General features: G+C 39.8%; 1 protein-coding gene and 1 long non-coding RNA gene across 9 annotated transcripts in view; one reads left to right on the top strand and one right to left on the bottom strand.

The window, feature by feature from the left end:
• The window catches only part of LOC137191780 (citron Rho-interacting kinase), a 49,524-nt gene extending 31,041 nt beyond the window's left edge, over positions 1-18,483 (bottom strand). For 3 of the 8 annotated variants that reach the window (XM_067602172.1, XM_067602190.1, XM_067602180.1), the window contains exons 1-2: positions 5,581-5,828; positions 5,021-5,140 (exon numbers count right to left, since the gene is read on the bottom strand). In XM_067602172.1, coding sequence (XP_067458273.1) covers positions 5,021-5,140; positions 5,581-5,778 — 318 coding nt within the window. In that variant the 5' untranslated portion in view covers positions 5,779-5,828. Of the gene's footprint in view, positions 1-5,020; positions 5,141-5,580; positions 5,829-11,932; positions 12,039-17,986 lie in introns of those variants that run through there. The other 5 variants (XM_067602225.1, XM_067602215.1, XM_067602233.1 and 2 more) reach the window with 3 other exon arrangements.
• Positions 12,244-13,651, top strand: LOC137191776 (uncharacterized). The gene is made up of 3 exons (XR_010930445.1): positions 12,244-12,325; positions 12,409-12,476; positions 12,559-13,651. It is a non-coding gene; the product is annotated as an uncharacterized lncRNA (long non-coding RNA).
• Positions 18,484-21,432: the final 2,949 nt, after the last annotated feature.

Here is a 21,432-nt window from a genome sequence, read left to right as displayed (position 1 = left end):
ATAATTAAAATGCAGCTATAGTCACCATTCATTGGTCTGTCAGTGTGGTAAACTAGTCATCTGTCTGTTAGAAGCTTTGTTTTAAACCCTGAGAGGAAATTAATTGAAAAATAATTTTACTGATATACTAAAATGCTTCATTAGTCTTACTTGTCACTTTATAAACTGAGGACTTTTGTCCCTGTCTGAGTAATGACTCAATTTGACAAATTGTGATCTGATCCTCTGGAGTTAACCTGCACTGGAGCAGGTTAGCCATGCAGCTAAGTTACCATGGTGATCTAGCCCAGTTAAAAGTAAGCCAACTTTGAGATACTGGAAAACTTGGACTTAACACAAAGATACAGGCCCTTGCTTGAGTTGCATAATCCATCACAGTAAATATCTGCATTCATTTATATATTTGTTATTCGTGAGATAACAAGGTGCAAACACCAATCTGATGGACAACAAATGGACAAAAATCAATGCAGACCTTTCCACCTGTAAACAGCAAAGCAACAGTACAGCACTTGATCATGCACACACAGTTAATATTTGAAGACACTTATAGCCTGCCTCTTTTTTTGTGTTAAAACAAGGCAGACAGGAACAGTGTGGTTTTTCAATAGTTCTTTGCTCTCTTGTCTTTAGTAAGATTGTCTCTTTGCATATGTTTGCAGGTCTTAATGGCTTTGGCAGATTGCTTTTCTCTGAAAATAAATCTATCCCCAATCTCTTCTGTTGATCCAACACTGCATGGCTTCTGTATGAAAATGATAAACACTGCAGTCATATGACAGAGCGTGGGAGACAGATGCTTTTCAAGATGAAATGCTGGATTTAGCCGGCATAAATACCCTGCTGAGAGGCACCAATGGGAACACAGACAAGGTAATATGCATGAGCAGCAAACTATCCTCATATATTTGAAGATGCAGATTATACTCTTTTTGTTCTAATCATAATGTATCCGTGGAATGTTTGCTTTGGGAGGGTGTGCTATTTTTACGTCCGCCCACTAATACATATCCAGTGACACGCTCAGTTCAACCACAGTCTCACTACTGTTGAACCCTTACTCACACCTCCACCCTCCACTTGGACTGTTTCGGGGTTACAGAAGACCAAGGCCACTGGTTTGATCGTGATAAACTGCCCCACACCATTTGGACGTCCTAAGTGGAGGATTCTCTCTCAAGCTGTTTTTTCATTCTTCATTTCCATCACTTTTCATGTGTACAACTGAGTGTAACACCATGAATACCTTGGAGGAGAAACTGTCCAAAAGTGTGCCCCCTTATCTCCATTTGCACAATTCATTGCATCAAGACTACATGTACACACTAACATGTGGCCACGTAGTTCTTGGAGAAAGACTATGAAGGTAGTGGGATGCAGCCAGGACAGCAGGTTTTTGCCCCACCTTTGAGTGCAGCCATTCGGACAATGTATAAACACTTTTGTTTTCAAGCTCAGTTTGTCTCAAATATACTGAACACTTAAGTGGTCCCAGGACAGCATGTAGAAGTAATCCCTCCAACACATCCTGGGTCTGGAGGCATTTTATCCCAGTCAGTCATGCCCTGAACACCTCAACAGGGAGGCAACAAAGGACCATCTACCTGGACAACTTCAACTGGCTTTTCTTGCAAAGGAGCAGCAGCTTAGTTGCAAGGCTCTTCTGAATTGCATGAACCACTTCTGCCATAATATGGTATTGCATTGTATAAATGTAATTTTTGAACTATAACACATTATACTGACGTAGGATTAAATAATGCTAGTAAATTTTATTTTGTACCTTGATAAGGTAAGTATATGCACAGTACATGATATTAAATGCAGATTTTATATCTGCAAAAAGCTCTTTTCAGAACAGGATGCAATCCTCTAATACATCACTGGTTTTAAGGTTTTATATCAAGTAATGGTCAAAAATGATGTTTCTCGAACAGAATGAGCTAAGGCCCCAGCACCTCATCACGACAGCCTGCCCACTGCATCGGTACTCTCTTCACTCGTAGGTATATGGCTCTCATCACTATAGCAACCATTGCACAATGTATTCGGTGCTTGGTAACCAGCACTAGTGTAGGCTGAGAAACACAGGTTGTTTTTCTATTACCTTTTTTTTAAGAAAAAGTGGTGCATAATGCCAGGAAGATTATTTTTCATGCTCTGTATCTATTGTCCTAAGCTGTCAATTTTGTAACAGCTCAATTCTCACAGCTGGCAACACTTAGCCATGTGGTGCTGCTACACATGCAGAAATATACACAAACTCACATGCATGCCACACATTCATCACATTTGATTTCAGTAATTTAGTGTAGTGTGCAGTATAGGAAATTTAAAAAAATTTGGGGGGGTAACTTTTGCCCCCACTGTTTAAGAAATTGGGGCATTTACTACATTTTGGGGGCAAAAATAGTAATTAGTGCATAAAGTTGCTGTTTCTAACGTGAAATGAGCGCAGATTAAAATAAATACAGTAATCATCACCTTGTGTAACCAAAACCTCCTCAATAAACACTGTCTCATTTCATTCAAATTAATGCATCAATTTCCTTTCAACAACTAAGGTTTTATTTAGGAAGAACCTTCAGTGTAAACCACTAGATGACAGTATAACATAATGATCTTGAGATCATGACGATATTTAATTGGTTTGATCTAATTAAATTGACCAAAAGTTCTGGTTGGGGGGATAATGTCATATTCAGACCTCCTACAAGTCAAAGCCAGTCTACCGTTGTCATTGTGGGTCTGATGCATTGTATGCCACAGTTTTACAATATTACAGACTAGTAGCTACAAATACTGTCAAAAGAGCCAAAACAAGTGTAATATTCCTTCTTTATTGATGCAGTTCTCGAAATGCCTACAGCTGAAGTTTTTTTTAGCATTCTTTATTTCATCTCCAAATTTATCCTTGCTGAGGTTTTGACCACGATGACATGATGAAAATAACATAATAGACTCGATTATCCAGCACTGCCTCATTGGTTAGTAAAAAGTATGTTCTAAATTTGGGAATAAAAGCTCATTTCACTTGACGCACTGAGCCCATTAATGTTAGTTGCTGCCCTTTTTACACAGCCTGTTCAAGGCGGGAATGCTGCGCCTTTATTCCGCCTCGCTATTCTGTATAAAAGGTATGGACACGCAGTGGGGGGCAGAGTTGCTCCTCCAATAAGCCGGCTACGTAGGTAGTCATAGCCGGCTGGACGTCTGTGTGAAGCTTCAGGATAGCTGGCATGGCTGGACAGGGAGCTGACGATATTGTGTTACACATCATGCTGGGATGCTATGTAAAAGCACACACGGTGGCATTATGCCGGTTTTGTTCAGTGAAAAAAAAAAAGATAAAAGCGAAGGTGGCTTAGTGACGGATCCCCTTTACAGCTATAATGCGGTATATCTGTATATAAAAAGTGAGAATATATGAGATGAGAGTATAAAACCACTTCTGTAAAACTGCAATGAACACCCCACCGGTCGGCAAGACCCACGTATATGTATTAACAGTAACGCCAAATTACTAACACTATATTGGCTAGCGTGCCAGACAAAAGACACTAGTGTTAGCGTTAATATTACTTATCATAAGCAAATCGATTATGTTTGATGGCTTGGTGCCGATGAGCCGAACACTCTTTTGACCTGTTCGCTTCCTTTGATAAAGTCGTGATTATTTCTTCGCGGTTCCAGGCTATTTTTGGGTGGATGAGCCCTGCATGCCTTGCAGTAGAGGAGAGTCGTCTTCTTCATTTATTCGACACCAAGCCAGTCTATTTTCATTTTCTCAATAGTTGAAGCCGCAACTTTCTTTGCCGTCTTATTCGTCTTTATTTTGCTTGCTGGCGGTGGTGTTGGTGACGGCCCAGGACTTAGGTTGCTTTCATCGGGTGGAGCAGTTAGAGTTTTTGTAAGGAGGTAGCGGTCCATCCTGGCAGCGAACTTCACTGCAGGTGCAGCAGGAGAGCAACACCTCTGTCAGGTATCGTAGTGCGTAGTGTGAACAAAAGTGCTGTTTGTGTTTGTGTGTTGAAATTGAAATTAAATGAATTGGATGAAAATAAAATGATGGCATCATGTAGAATTAGGATATCGACCTAAACTGGTAAAGATAAAATTATTTTTTTCGAATTTTTGGGGGCAATTTCTGCCCCTCGATCACGGTTTTTAGGTTTTTCTTGGGGCATTTTTGCCCTTGCCCCCCGCTAATTTCCGACGCTGGTAGCCTGTAGAGGAAACCTCCTCTGTCTCCACTGATAGTATTCCAGGAAGATTCACACTGTGTGGACCCTGCAGACACGTGAGGCAGATTGTATTATCCATACAGTCTTAAAGATGTGGTGCCTTGCTTTTTCTTGATTGAACTTACAGTTTATTTGATCCTTTATTTGTGAAGTGGAAAACTCCTAAAACCTTGAAAAACAAACACTTCTCAAAAAAACTTGGATGAACAGCATCTAAGTATATATCTTTCTTGGAGATTTAAAACTCAACAACAAAAACAACTGACATATATAGGGTATTGAAACATGAGACTGTAGTCAGTGTTTAATGTTACACTGACTGCATACCTCCAGAGAGTGGTGGGGTTCCAACATCATGTGCCTATTTAATTGACACTCACACCTCACACACTCAGTCTTGATGACTTGACCTGCTCCATCTGACTGCCAACATGAAATTCTCTTACCCTGCTTCTTCTCTAAAAGATTATTCTATCATTCCTGCTTTACAAATTCCATACTATATCTCCATCACTGCAAATATCAATCTTAACCAGCCTCTAAAGAGAGATCATTTAACTTGTTTTCTGTGCACAACACAGTGTTTCAAGAATCCCCTTGAATGAAAAAAAATCAAATGAAATCTGAAATGATTATGTTAATATGGTCAACAGTGATCTGCCTTATTGTGTTTTGTTTCCTCATTAGTGAGTAAGTCTAAAGCCCACAACATCATTAAAGAGTATATATCTCACCACACTGAACTATCAAGACGACGCCAAAAGATGCCGTCTTACCTGCTCTTTGATCTCCTGCAGCTTGTTGCTCTGTTCGCGGATGTCATGAAGGAGCTGCAGTGCTTTGTCATCCTCCTGCGACACTTCCATCCGAGCTTGTTCCAAACTGCGCTTCAGACTCTGAAACCAACACATACGTACTTACAGTCAGTTGATAGTTCATTACACACACCCAGCTAAAACTAATGCCGTCTAATACAACAGCCCTCCAATACATGTTACATTTATGAAAGTTATGATGTGCAGTTTTTGTTGAAACTGTTTTGAAGAGGTGCGGCTTCCACTTCATATCCATTTTGGAAGTTGTAGTTGATGATGACACACCTTCCCACTCATTTGAATGAGAAAGTGTGCTCAAACTTTTGACTGGTACTGTATGTACACAGACATGTAAAAAAAAAACAAAAAAAAAAAAACAAAACGCATGCACACACACACACACACACACACACACACACACACACACACACACACACACACACACACACACACACATGGATATTTGGATCAAGTGAAACAGTCCATGTAGTGTCCACTGTAGTAACTACAGGGCTACTCACACTGCATTCTGTGATGTAGGTTGCCAGGTCCTGTTCCAGGATGGTCCTCTGGGTCTCTGAGGCCTTCAACTCTATGTCTTTCTGCTGCAGCACTGACTCAAGGTCAGACATCTTCCTCTGGACGAGTGAGATCTCCTGCTCAACCTGGAGAAAAGAAAATAGTATGGATCTAACATTTCTCTGACAGTTTAGTGTCATTTAATGAATCTCTAGGGCCTGTGGATGCCAGCAGATACTTTTTTACAGCGTCCCTTGAGAACATAGCTGTGTGGAGGATATGTTCTTGTCTGAACAACAATATTAGTAACGATACACTTGTAATGTCTGTGTGTGTGCATGTGAGTGAGTGAGTGAGTGAGTGTACAAGACTGTTCTTGTTTGGTGGCACGTCATTGGACCAGTGGACCAATTAGATGTGCCATTATAGCATTACAGGGCCTGAGGAGCATTGAAAACCAGAGAAACAGCAGGGCTGGCAGCACAGTCACAGATACACAGTCACAGCACTTAGTGTATGACACCACTAACACACAGTCAGAATGCAGACACATGTTCACAACAACACAGTGTCACAGAATCAGGCTGCAGCCAGTTAAAGCTATGGGTCAACACTGTATTGGACTTAAGAGTCACTGGACACTCCTCAAAAAGATATGCCATTTCTAACACATTTAAGAGACAGATTAAAAGATGTGACATATAAGTTAATTTCACATTACATTACGTGTACATTTCCAATTATTACTGTATTCACAAATTCAGTAGATTTCTGTAGATTTTTGCATTTCTATATGATCCAATGCACTGCTACTTCTATCTTCATCTTTCTTGCTTGAGCATATGGAGATAATGTTAAGGCTGCATTGGACAATTTCATGTCACACTGAGATGTAGGTTTTAAATCACACAGACTTTATCACCTAAAAATCGTATAACAACAGGCCAGTTAAGTTTGCTCTTGTTAGATCTAAATTTATATTTTAAGTCTATATTTCCCTAAATGGATTCACTAAATAGAGTTACTTCACTGTCAATACATTCAAAGTTGGGAAGTTTTCACATGCATCAATGCAAACTGCTGGCTGTACTGAACCACATTCTAAATTTTACAAAGACAAAATAAATCGTCAATACTGAATGTTCCAATGTGAATACAAGTCAGCAGAGGTGTCAGCAAATCCACCAAAAGATTATCTTTACCACAGAGGATGAACACATCTAACTGCAAAATCACATGGTAAACAGAGGTTGCTTGGCAATACGGACACTGGAATGACATTATTGAACAAAATGGATAATGACTGCATGTTTTCTTTTTGATCACTTATGAAAATGATGAATATTTTTTGTAAAAAGGTAAAGTAGTCTATGAAACATTAAACTATGATTTGATATTCACTAATGGTGCATGCTCTCCATAACAGGGCATTAAACCATATCTCACATATTGCTAATGTGTTGTGCTGATTCACAAATAATGTTAATTAATTATTTAATTACTTTTTTTAAGTGTTCAATCATTTAGATCAACCTAGCTTGATCATATATCTTTTTAAGCATCTAACTACCACAAGGCTGAAGTTGGCATCCGATTCACCGCCTCCGATTGGAATTTCCCAGTCCACCTTAAAATTGGCATAACGCCTGTAGATGGCGTTGTTCGGTCATTTTCGAGCTAATTCATGAGGTGAATAAGTAACAAATAGTGGGGAAATGAAATGAGGATGATTAGTAGACTGAAATTGTCCTAAATTTTGATCATTTTAACTGTAGCATATTTTTCTTTTTGCCCTTACTCATGGTAAACTGCTTTTCAGTCTTATTGCCATCTCTGCCTATTTGCTGTGGGCTTAACTGCTCAGTATTAAAAAGTCTAAACAAACTAATACTCCAGTATGACAAGAAATGTCAAAGGGTATCATAATCTTGAGTTTTATTCATGTTTACTTATTTTTTCTTAATGATCTCAAACCCTTTACTCTATTTGAGAAAATAGGGCAAAAAAAGGTGATTTCACTGCTTTTTTTTCCCATCCAGACCACATACTTAGATCAGAAACCACTATACTTAGACCTGTCAAACCTGGACTAAATTATCATGGAGACTCCAGAGAATCAATAAAACACAGTTTCAGATTTGTGAAACCTTTATTCTATTTGTGAAAATGTAAAAAAGGGCGATTTCACTGATTTTCTCCCATCCAGACCACATTAGACCAGGTCCACATCAGAAACCACTATACTTAGACCTGTCAAACCTGGACTAGATTATCACAGAGACTCCAGAGAATCAATAAAACACAGTTTCTGATTTGTGAAACCTTTATTTTATTTGTGAAAATGCAAAAAAGGGCAATTTCACTGATTTTCTTTAATCCAGACCACATTAGACCAGGTCCAGATCAGAAACCACTATACTTAGACCTGTCAAACCTGGACTAGATTATCATGGAGAACCCAGAGAATCAATAAAACACAGTTTCTGATTCGTGAAACCTTTGCTCTTTTTGTGAAAATGCAAAAAACAGCGATTTCACTCCTTTTTTGGCATCCAAACCACATTAGACCAGGTCCAGATCTCACTGCTTCTGGCAATGTTAGTCTCCTCACTTTTGCCAAAGCCTGTGCTGTGGCCTGTTTTAGAAGTACCATAATTCAGCCATTAGTGTTCTTGCTCTTCATACATACATACATACATACATATATATATATATATGTATATGTAGACATTTTTATAAAGAGCTTTCTTTCAATACTTTGTTACAGTTATCAACATTTGATTGACTGTCCACTAACATTTTCCATCATTTCAGACCCTGCTTTTCTCCTCCTGCCCACCAGTTGTCCTTATTGTGTTCCTACTTTTTCCATTCACCTGACCTTGCACCTGCCTGCAGTCATGATCCTCATTACCTCATTATCCAAAGAGTTTATACTGTAGACCTGCACAGTACCCTAGTCATTTGCCACAGTGTGTATCATGTCTACGCTAGTTTTTTTTTTTGCTTTTTCCTGCCTGGCTTAACTTAACTGCCTTATTTTTATTGCTTTGTGAAGCACTTTGTAACATTTGTTTTTAAAGTTCTATATAAACAAATAAATAATTATTATTATTATTATTATTATTATTATTATTATTATTATTATTATTATTATTATCATTATTAACCTTTTACCTGTTTAACCTGTTGGTGTCCTGTGTTGTGCCTGGTGACAAAGTAAATTCTTTTCATAATGATCCTGCTTTTTGAGTCTGTGAGTGTGCCTTTGGGTCAAAAGTAGTATTTCTCAGTTTCCCATACCCTTACCGTCACTATTGCTTGAAAGTACTTCTACAACTTTTGGTTGCATTCCTAATATAACTAATACTATTACTAATGTTTCAAGTACCTATGGAGCCCTTTAACTACTGCTAAAACCTCTATATGTAACTCAATCTTTGTTTCTTCCTGATATCCTCTTGCTCTTTTCCAGACCAACTGTCGTTTGAATGTCCTACTTTTGTCTCAGTTTCCTTCAGTCTTACTGTCTGGCCCATTTACATTCTGTACATTTCTGTCTATCTAACTTACTTTTTTCCTTCCGTCTTTCTATCTCCTCTCTTCCATGTTCCTGCGTTTCTCATGATCATATGCATAGCTTCCACTATGTTGTGGTGGAAAACTGCCCTCCCATGACGAATGTGCCAGTGAAAGTGCAAAGATAGCATTATGCCAATAAGAGACAGTTCCCAGGAAGTTAGCAAGAAGGCTAATATGTGATATAGCAATTTGGTTTTCTGTGTGAAATGATTAAAGGCCGTCGGGTCCATTTTTAGTGTGAGAAAAAGGTGGAAGATGCTGAGACAGTAATTTTTAAGATAAGCCACGCTTGTATTATCACCAAAGCGGCAAGGTCACTTATGAATCTCAGAAATAATGACCAGATGGTTGAATATAATTAAAAATGAGGTAGAGACTAGAAACTAAGCTCCGCGATAGGAGGAGTTATGAAAAGTATATAATATGAGGTTTTATGATTTTGCATCAGGTTTTTTCTTTGTCCTGGGACAAGGAGGCCTCGGTTTGCTCTGTATATTTTTATATGCACAGTAAACCTATTCACATTGAACTCTACCAGCTTCCAGTGTATTTTTTTAGTCTTTCCCTTCTAAAGTTTTGAGTTTAATACTAAGTTGTGGGTGACCTGAAGATTTATTGGCCCATTTGAAGATTTTTTCACAACAATGTCCCTATTGTTCTTTATCTGTCATTTTACTTTTCCCTTTATACTTCCCTTTTCCTTCTAATTTCTTTAATGTTTCCCACCAATTTTCTGTGCTTTTCCTGTTTACTTCTTTTTTGCTATTATTTCTCACTGCCTTTCCTTCACTCTTTATGTCCTTCCTTCTTCTCTCCCTCTTTCACTCTGCCCCTCCTTTCCATCTATCCCTCACAATTTTATTGTTATATCCTTTCTGCTCCCTATAGAAAACACAGTGACAATACAGATTTAGTGGATCAGATTTATTTACAGTGTATGCCATGTACCAGGCACAACCAACCTGACCTGAAACCAAGTTTTTCTCCAGGCTGTTTTCAGAGATTGCAAGAAGGAGATAAACATCACTTCCTTTGTCCACTATTTTGCCTGCTACTGGGGCTGCTGTGTTGAAGTATTGTAGTGGGTGCTGTCTAGCCATTCTGCCACACCCATGCCCACCACCTGTACAGTATTACAGATTTTAAGACCTGTCATGTGTATACAAAATTTTGTGAGTTTTCAAGCATGTCTAGTCCCTTAAAAACAGCTTCGTACATTGTGGCGAACAATGTGTTGCCATGGCAACGACTTTTAATGAAAACTCAAAAGCTTCAGGTGTTATCATTGTCAAGGTCTTACACCTTGGCTGACCAAATTTTATGTGTTTCTGGCTAACCTACTAGTAGTAGTTAGCAAAAGAGTGGCGCTTAAGACTTCCTGTTGCCAGTAGGTGGCACTATGACTATGACTCAATATGAGCCTATCCTTGCCCTCAGACCAGAACATTTATCAAGCATGGGAAATTTGGAAAAGATCTGATCATGCAGAGTCAAGTTATAACACTTTGTTTGTTCATGGCGAAACATCGAAATTTGCCACGCCACCACAGCAAAGGCATCCAGTGAAAACTCACCATTTTCACAATATGGAATCATCAAAGACTTAAGGCTTTTCTAATCAAATTTCAGATGGATCTGTTCATCCTGCTTAGTACAGCTCATAAAAGTACGGAACATGTAACTTCCTGTCACCAGTAAGTGACGCTATGAGTATGTCTCAATATTGACACATAGATGTATTCAGGATGGGAACCTCATGAAGCATGAGAAATTTGGGGCACATTGGACAATGTACATTGGATTTATAAGGGCTTCCTGTTTTATGGCGAAACATCAACATTGCTGCATTGCCACGGCAAGGGCGTTCAGCTAAAACTCAAGATTTTGATAATTTTTCATCACAAAGGTTTTTAGATGACATTGACAAAACTGTGTTTTGTGTTGGTGGGGTTAAATCTCTAGGAGGAGTTTATTAAAATACAATGCCTGGAAATGGCAAAATCTGCACAAAAATTGAAATTAAATTCAAAATGGCTGACTTCCTGGTGAATTAGGGTATGGCTCCAGCAGGCTTATTTCTGCGTCTGGACATGTTACATCTCTCCATGTTAATCTAGTCCAGATTTGACAGGTCTAAGTACAGTGGTTTTTGATGTGGACCTGGTCTAATGTGGTCTGGATGCGAAAAAAGGAGTATAATCGCCCTTTTTCCATTTTCACAAATAGAATAAAGGTTTCACAAATCTGAAACTGTGTTTTATTGATTCTCTGGAGAATCCATGATAATTTAGTCCAGGTTTGACAGGTCTAAGTACAGTGGTATTTGATGTGGACCTGGTCTAATGTGGTGTGGATTAGAGAAAATCAGTGAAATTGCCCTTTTTTGCATTTTCACAAATAAAATAAAGGTTTCACAAATCAGAAACTGTGTTTTATTGATTCTCTGGGTTCTCCATGATAATTTAGTCCAGGTTTGACAGGTCTAAGTATAGTGGTATTTGATGTGGACCTGGTCTATTGTGGTCTGGATTAGAGAAAATCAGTGAAATCGCCCTTTTTAAGGTGGACCGTAAAATTCCAATCAGAAGCTGTGAATCGGATGCCAACTTCAGCCTCGTCTAACAACCTCATAATAATATACCTCATAGTTTTCCCCATGTGTTAAAGTCCCATGTGTCTATTATACCCCCCCCCCCCCCCACACACACACACACACATATGATTCATTTTGCTCATTCTGGAAACAAACTCTTACCATGTGAAGAGTAATACCTGTGACATGTGTCCAGCAATTCTGGCTGTTTTATGTTTTCAAAGTGACGAGGTTTTTCCAAAGAAGATGGTCTTATCTAGATAGTTGAAGGATGTAGTCACTAATCTGTTGGAGAAAAGAGCGTGAGAGAGATATGAGGAGAGGATGGGGAATTGGGAGAGAAACATGACAGTAAACATTCTTTATGCACAACCCCTCTTGAGAACAGAAGGGCTTACTCAACACTATTATTGTAGCCTTATGATATGCTGCTGTGCCTGAATGCAGGCAGGCCTGCCGCTCTGCACTTCATCTAGTGCATTAGCCTATCAGTGCAGAGGGCGAGGGGATAAAAAGCGGCCGCGTCCCTCTCACTTCCTGGCCTTTCACTTCCTCCTCTGCTCTCCATTCGGGTAGGTACACGGCTGCATTGTCTGTAGCTCGTTGCTTTAGCCCTTGTTAGCCTGCGTATTAAACAGCTCGACTCTGTTTTTAGTGGTCCATGGTGGCTGAGGTGATTGCGATGAGCTCCATTGTTTCGCCATAAGCAAGTAAAGCCTTCAGGTATGAACTTGTGTCTTTAATTAGCTATAACAATAGCCTGTTAGCCCAGGTATTGAACACCTCACCTGTCCGTTTTTCATAGCGGATCCTGAACACATCACCGGCGCACCACAGATGCTCCAGTGAGCACAGAGCCTCCTCGTCTTTCTCCTCACTGGGAGGACGCTCGCGGTTCGGGACCTGTGGCTCAACTCTGGACAGTAAGATAAGTGCAGGAACACTGTTGCTTCGCCTTCGCTCGGTGTGCGGTGGCTGTTTTGCTTGGGACTGCCCTGTCGCCCTGCTACATAGACTATAGCTGCTTCGCCCGCTGCTCTCTGCTTCGCTCGCCGCTTCCTACTTCGCTCGCTATCGTGACTGTTTTCTGCAAGTTACTGCTCGGCCCCCGGTCTTTGTCCCTGAGCGGCCGGCTCCAGCGGCAGTTGCCTAGTCGGGACTGTGTGTGGATGAGTGAGTGTTTGTGAGGACCGAGGGGGTGGATGAATGGTCATACAACACTAACTGGCTGTGCGTGGATGAGCGTGAGTGTGTGTGTGTAAGGGGGGTTGTATGGGATCAGGTAATTTTGTTTTCTTTGAGTGTTGTATATTTTTTTGGAATTAATTGGTTGGTCATTTATCATTTAGTTTGCATGTTAATTGAATAATTATGTCCATTTGATTTTGTATCTCTGGCCAGAGACCCTGTTTCTTTGCTTACTCTTGTTTGTTTGTTTTTTGGTTTTGTTACGTTACCAATTATGAAATAGTCTAATGATTTTTGTTTCCTATTTTCTATTTGAGTTTCAGCCCTAGGCTGTTAGTATTTTGTGTTAGAACATTTGTTATAATTCTTTTTACGATTTTTGTACTTGCATATTGTGTTACTGATTGTGTTCTCCCCCCTCCCTTTAGTTGCTGAGAGCCAACGGTGGTGGTGTCCTGGGTGGTGGTTTCCTTTCGTGTGTTGTGTGATCCTGGATTTTGGTTTTCTTTGCACTTCATCTTTTTTTTGCTGTGTGCCATTTACAAGTGGGGTGCTCCTTATTTAATTTGGACTTCCTTCCCCCAGTTTTCCCCTCACTACTGGTAAGCCTTAGCACTGGAGCAGGGTGTTAGCACTTTAGTTCTCTTTTGTCATTTTTAATGTATTGTGACCAACTAAATAAATTTGTTAAATATTTGTTAAACATTGAATCACATCTCCTGCCCTTCCTTGTATCACTTACCTGCGTGTTTCTCCATTACCATTTATATTTATTTAAAATTCCCAGGGTGCCGTTGGTTTTTTCAAATTTCATAAGCTTAAATCTTTACCCATAATCGTATCAGCCACATTATGTAAAACACTTACCTTTTATAATATTTTATAGAGGACTATTTTTAGTCTGTCAATTGGAGTAATTTACCTTCCATATGTGCTGACACATTTTCAGAAATGCCACTGTGGAATTATGTATGTGAATGTTTCCTCATTAGATAAGTAAACGGATATCAAGCCCTCCATCACGGTTGCTGTGTGCAAATCAAAACCAGACATTTCTGTTGATTACAAATGGCTAATCAAGCAAGTGTGCCCTTCATAAACACATTTCGAAACCACATTTTAATATTGGCTCTAACACCAAGAACAGCAAGCATGTAAACAACTAGCATCAAGCAATGCTCTGAATACTTGAGAAATTCACATAGCACATGGACCTAGTCATGCCACAGTGTGATGCTTTAGACATTAACACTTGTTCCTTTCATAACACAATCACACAGGAGATCCATACTGAGCTGACCAAATACATGCTCATATTCTAGCTTAGCAGAGGCTATAAATAGCCTGCTCGTGTTCACACAACAGCCTCTTTTACCACCGCTGGATATATTTGGCAGCTTTTGTGATCAAGAAGCAGGCAGAAGAATGAGCGACAGAGGGAGAATGTCTATTAAAAGCATAGGCTCACCTCCCACTCTTCCCTACAGTAACATGCTCAACTCAAGCTCAAGGATCATGTGGACTGTAGTGGATTGCTGTGTTCTTATTGACTGATTTTTATATTGCCTGTTTCTGTTTTTGACTGTGCTAAATCAGTGCATGTGTACAGCCTTGTGACTAGCAGGATATAACCATCGTATTTCTGCCCAGAGGATCACAGGCAGTAGCATCTGTGTCAAAACAAAACTATGTGGACATTACAGATGAACGAGTCTCTGCTACTTTCTAATATTTCAAGGGTCATTTGGGGGCAGGTTGTTCAACAGCACCACAGGCCACACAGCATGTGCCCAAGCTGCATTAGAATACTGCCTGGTATTCCAGTATCACTGGCATGACATGATGCAGCAGCAGGTGGCTTGTAATGAGTGATGACATGAGCGGAGCGTCAGCTGAGGTGAGCTTTCTCTAGCACCTGCTGATGTTCAGGCAGTAAGCACATTACATCAATGACACACATCCCTGCTGTCTGGTTTGGATGATGTCAGAAATTTCCCATTTGTTTTTGGAAGCAGCAAGGTGGCCAGTTAGAGAAACCATTCAAACCTTGCAGGTGCGACCCCCCATATATTCACAAATGCAATAAATGTTTTGACTGAGGGACCCAGGGCCTCATCTACCCCATGTTCATGTCTCCTGTAGGTTCTCAGAGCTCCAAACCTGCAAATGAATCTCATATCTACAGTATATGTGCTGAGACACTAACAACACTACATGATTTATTATTGTATACTTCTTAACAATATGGAGAACTTCCAAAACAGCGAGCCAGTGGTAAAGTTGGTGGTTACAGGGTGCCATCCTAGCATGAGGCACCAGATGGGACTCAGATCTGGATGTCTTCCTCCCAGACTCAAGTGCTAGCTGACTGCTCATAATGAGCTGAGCTAACAGACTGTGCAGCTGGGCTCCTCCTCTGCAATAATAAGCTCCCTGAAAGCAATTACTAATAACTATACTTTTAAAAGCTCATTACAACTACCGGAAAGATAGTTTGACCATTGAGCTGGCCCATTTGTGTTTGCTGAACATATCTAAATTCTTGTTAATGAAACTTAACATATGTATGTTCCGGACCAGACAATAATTCTTCATTTTTGCTTGGTTTCACAATCTGTGCAGGCAATATAATTACTGTACCTGCCATCAGGAATGTCCCACAAATATAGCTTGTTTATGAGAGCTCATCAACAACAGAATGGCAACATTCACAGAGGAACATTGGCTTCAAACTCAGTCGAGGAGCTCTTTTTCGTGGGTTGGATAATGTGTGCATGGGGGTGAGTCAGAGTTGTTGAAGAGGAGGAGAGTGGAGAGAGGTTGCATCCCAGTCATGGTGTTGCTCTACATTCAGTCTGCAGGGTGACCAGGGGCCAGTGCTACTGTATGGGCTGTAGGCAGCAGTGAATCACAGACCTGTTGGAACACTAGTGGCACAGATTCTTCTCTAAAAACAAGCTCACAGTCCTTCTCCTATATACTCCCCTCTAGTTTGATCTTTCAGCTCACCCTCTCCACATATACTAAGAGACATTTTATGCCTATTGTTATGACAACAACTAATTAGTAATACCACAGTCATGCAAGTAAGATTGAGTACTGCAGACTTCTGCCAGTGCAGCAGTTCTCTGATTTAAATGTGGTTTCCTTGCTCCATAGTTTCCAGCTAAACACCACAGGCTTTGAAGATTAAGGAGGTTAACCCAGGACAATCCGTTAATGCAACCTCTCTGAAGAATCTGAATTTAATACTACAACACCATACATTTTTGGAGGTGCATTATAGGCCTAGTGCACTTGCATTGGTTAGCACATTTGAGCATATGAACATCTGAATACATCTGGATACATTTTAATTGATTAAATTATTTTTTATGGCAGTTGGAAATCAAATTGTGCACAGTTTACACACAGGTATAAGTGCAGGCTGGTAGAGCTCCTACTGATATTGGAAAGTCTTATTCTTGTGTTTGCACACATTAGTCTGAAATAAGTACCATCTGTTTCATGAGCTATTTAAGGCAAGAATCCCCTGTTGCAGCACAATTTAAAAACTAGTTTTGGAGATTGCACATCTAGACTAACAGTTCCCAATCCGTAGGTAGGTATGTTGTTATGTTTACATGTCCACTGGTACGTGCTGCAATAGAAGGAATCTAAACCCAGTCAACTAAAGCCAAGACCAGAATTATTTGTCAACCTTACAATGACAAGAAAGTTGCAAGATTATTGTCCTTCATAACAAGGTGGCCAAAATATGGCGGTAAAAAGACTTTCAGTTATCGCTGATGCTACCAATGCTACAGACCTGCCCCTGTGTGCTCAAGACAACATGACAATCTATAAAAGTATGCTGAGCACTTGGGAAAGCACTTCAAAAATCCAGTCCATCATTATATCACAAATCCAAATGACACAGAGGATCAGTGTGGGCTTCTGAAGGAGGCTTTTGGGAAAATGACACTTGAGGATACGAAGCAGTAGAGCTCTCGCTCATCACAGCTCACATTAGCATTGACAGATCTGTTCTGCAGAGAGTTTTTTTTTTTTTTGACAACACACAGGTGTCTCTCATTCCCTCTGTGTCATCTACCACCAATTTGGACCATCCCCACAAAAAGGTAACCACGGATTAAAATAAACACCAGATGTGACTGCACCTGTCCAGTCCACCTGGCAAACTTTTAACCATTTTTGTATGGAATATAGCCCACAACATATAAATCTATCTGTAATACTCTCAATCTCTCCCACTGTCTCTTTCATTAATATTCTGTTTTGTTCCGCCTGAAAAGTCCTGTCAGTGCTGTAATTTGTGATTCAGCTGAATAAGTGCCAGAGAGAAGCAGCAAGCTTCCTTCACCTCTCCTCTACCTTTGGCAAAACCTGCTGTTACCATAGAGATACTTCCTCCAACCACAGTCTTCATCTTGTCATACTTTTTCCTACTGACTTTGTAATTTCAGCTTTCCTTCTGAGCTGAATCTCAACCCAAACTACTACTTTAAGCTTTCTGACTGAAAGCTTAAAGTGAAGAGGGATCATTTCAAAAATTCCTGCAAGACAGGCATCCAGATGAACTTTGTCTCAAAACTTCCTCAGTCTTGGTATAGATTAATCAAATGTCTGAAAAAGTATTAAGTGGTCTCATTATGACCACATACACACAGTGAGGAGTTCGAACGTCACCCCAGGGAGTGATAGCCATCTGTATGAGTGTATGCTACAGTAAGCACAGCAATGAAGAGAGACAGGCAATCAAAGACACAGCATTTCAGTGTCGTGACCAAGAATAGCACTCACTCCTGATAGACAAGATACAGCTACTGCAGGAGCTTAGTGCAACCCATGCTATCTCATCATAAATAAATCCTCAGCTGTAGTGTCATTCATTCAATCAATCATTGATTGAGAAAATAACAATGCACTGTGGCAGTTCCAAGCTGCAAAGCAAAGATTCGGTTTTCTTTCCCTGACCCAGTCATCCCCTTTAACCCTTTCCTTATCTTTGATAGGCGCACTAAGTAAAACAGTATAGCACTTACTCAGAGACTGCTACGGCTGACAGGTTTTCTGCGAAGCTCCTTAGACACGGCACCTCCTCGTCCAGTAAGCCCGTCCATGTGGGGTCTCCCTCGGAAGCCACCAGTCAGAATGAGAGCTTCGCTGGTTCATCAAATTCTGGGATGTCATCCTCACTGGGGAGAGAGTGGAGCCGAGGGGAGAGAGAGATGCGCTGTGGCAGGGCAGAAAGCTGTGAGGCAGCGAGAGCAGCTGGAGATTACTGCTTACAGAGAGACAGAGAGGAGGAGAGAGGGAGGGAGTGGAGGACTACAGAGACATTGCATTGTAGAGTAATGCAGCAGACTGGTGATCACATACTGTAGAGAGTGAGAGGAGGCTCTCTCTCTCACTTCTCTGTCACCGGCTCACCCTTACCACCCCCCAACTCTTTCTTGCTCTCCCTATGCTGCAGCAGCTGTCACTAATCACACTAATGTATGCAGCTTGACACACTGTGTTAACAGTCAGCTCCCGATAGTTACAAACAACTGTAGGTTGATGTCAGTTACTTCTTAAATTGTGCAGCTCATTAGTGACTAAATTCAATGACCCTACTTCACCTCCTTTTAATGAGCAGCAGCGCTGCAATCTAATAACTGGCAGAACAAGGATTTTATTACAGTAAAATTCTGCTTTAATCTGCAAGTAAACAAGAATGAGAGCAATTAAAAAGAGATGAAGTTTCTTACTTAAAGAAAGAAGTGCTAGCATTGAAGAAAAGGCTGGCATTGCAAGGTTCTTTAGCAAAAGGGGGGAATTTACCATTTCTTAATTTCATAGTTGTGCAAAAACAAATACTTCAAGTATCATGTTTTTGTACAGTAGGTACCCATTAGATTCATTCACATTTCATCAATGTTTCTTTTCAGAGATTAAGAAAACCATATTTCCTGATAAAAGCTAGAGTTAATGCTTGAGTCTGTCACAATTATGAGTTTACACTTAAATTATCACTTAATTTCTATTGTATAGTTACTATTGTGTTCTTTTCACTCTTAGGTTACTCTCTTAGGTTAGGTAAGAGCTTATTTCTGTAACTTGTATTCAAAGCGATCAACAATGCCTTCTTGTATACTGCATACATACTGCATTAGAATACTCTGTAATAGCACTATAAAAGAGTACACTGAGGTACTGTAACAGAATGTACACTGATAGCAACATAGCAAAGTAAAGAAGTGTTATATTATTGTACCAGAGTGAAGAGTAAAACTGCACATGTCATGTCACAACCTAACAAGGTCCCAAGTGTCTGATACACTAGTTCAGGCTCACCTTAATTTGCTTGTTTTATATGCTAATATAAGCCAAGGGACATGTCACTGTGATACTACACAAACTACACACACACACACACACACACACATCACATCACATCGTCAAATTACACACTCACAGTAACAGATGGCAGAATCTAACGTGGCAAGCAGAACTACGTCAGTCAATCAATGAGTGTGAAAGTAAATAGTTATAAAAATTAGATTTTTTATAACGACTGACTTCGCGTTTAATTGCATAACAAAAGTGTGAGTGTTTTTGTACCAGTGATCCATGCTGGCCTGAGATCAGATTACACCTCCACCATCTCACCTTCATCTCTACACCTTCCCTAGGAATTGATTGAGTTTGTCTCTTTGCGCCTTGAATCAAACACTTTAATGGCATTTTTGAGCTCAGCTGCTTCAGACTTCTTTGATTCCGATGTGCAGCTTTGTTATAGTAATCTGAGGAGAAATCTGTGTCTGGACAAGCACACATCCAGGAAGAGCCCTTAATTAAAGACTTCCCCACAACGACACAGGATGAGGTCATCACCTGCCAAAGAAACAGAGTATCTGCCGAAGGCATTTCAAAGCAACACCAATGCAACCTACTATCTGTGCAGAGAGAAGCACAGAAGCAAAGAAGTTTTCTTTTGGATCCTTAAATATCCTTGAGAAAATAATGTGTTTATTTTTATAAATAGAAACTAGTTTTAGCTTTTACACAATGCAGCATGTTGTTAGAGGTGAGGTATATTACTGCTTTCAGCCTGCTACTTTTTTAAACATTCATAGCTACTGCACCGCCTGTATCTACAGTAAATGCAATGGTAAAACAGGGTGTACTAGTGCTGGTTACTGCTCCTAAGACTAATTTTTTTAAAGTATGCATGTATTCTCTTGTGACACATGAAGTATACTCTACACTGGTAAGTCACATGTGAAGGCAATAAAGTTAATTGAAAGGTAGTTTTTATATAATATTATGTATGTATGTATTATGAATTAATCACATCAGTATGGAACAGGGTTGAATTTTCACAGTGATTCAGAGTACTGGGTTGAAGCAGAAGAATCATACTGATGTTACCTAGCAACAAGGTATCGTATGTGTCTAAAGCCAATCCCAGTGTAATTCTGAAGTAAAGACGGAAAATTACAATCCTTTTCACTGGGATTTTACTAGCCGTGAACTGCATTCAGGACTTTTACAGTCACTAACCAATCATTTCCATTTCTGCCGTCAGTGCAAGTCTTCCTGCAGTGTGCAAACACTGTATAGGTATTGGTTTTTTGTTCCTGCAAAAATAACAACAAAAATTAATTATTTTTAAAAAGGTACACCATATAGTATTGTATGAAATAAATATTTATCAAGGATAAAATGAAATGATCAGACAGAGCAGCACCTCTTCAGCAGTTGCCACAAGCTTTCCAAGTCATCTACAAGAGGTAGCAGTGTAAAAACACTGCCATCCACTGGCTAAACACTGACATATCTACTTTTCTATCTTGCATGTTCTGACGTGTTGATATAAGGTTAGGGCTATTAGAGAGAAATACTGCAATCTAGAGGTTTGAAGAGCCTGGTGTTGTTACATAACAGGCAGCCAAACCTTGCATTAGTTGAAAAAAGGCAGAGTCATGCCTGTATGACTAAGGGTTGGTGTTACATAAGCACAGAACACTCAGTACTGAGAAGAAACTGCTCTAGATACTGACTGTCAAGTGTCACTATTAAAGGAGCTTAATTCACTGTTTGAGGGAATTTAAAGTTGCTTACTCACTTGGTAAATCACACGACTACCACAAGACAACATAGAACTCGCAAATTTGCCGATAAAGCTTTTGATGTTGTTGACAATCTATCACAAACACAAAGCTGTTCATGTTCTCTGAGGGAAAAATGTCTCTGTGATTGGTTGTAAATAGTGAAGCTCGGTAAACAGAGTTACAACTATACTACTGCAGATACTTACAAAGACCATGTTTTTATTGACGCATCCTAACCATAATCTCAGCAACATGCAAACAGCAACTCTATAACATTTTTCTAATCTGATCTGCATGGTTCTTTAATGCCACTTAGTGTAAGGAGGCTGTTGATTACTTACCAATAATTATGGGGGACGTGAGTGTAGTATCTTACTTTTCCCACAGAGGGT

Source organism: Thunnus thynnus, chromosome 2 (genome assembly GCF_963924715.1).
Source record: "Thunnus thynnus chromosome 2, fThuThy2.1, whole genome shotgun sequence".
Classification (NCBI taxonomy): domain Eukaryota; kingdom Metazoa; phylum Chordata; class Actinopteri; order Scombriformes; family Scombridae; genus Thunnus; species Thunnus thynnus.
Note: the sequence above shows the minus strand (reverse complement) of the source record. Positions and strands in the feature narration are given on the sequence as shown.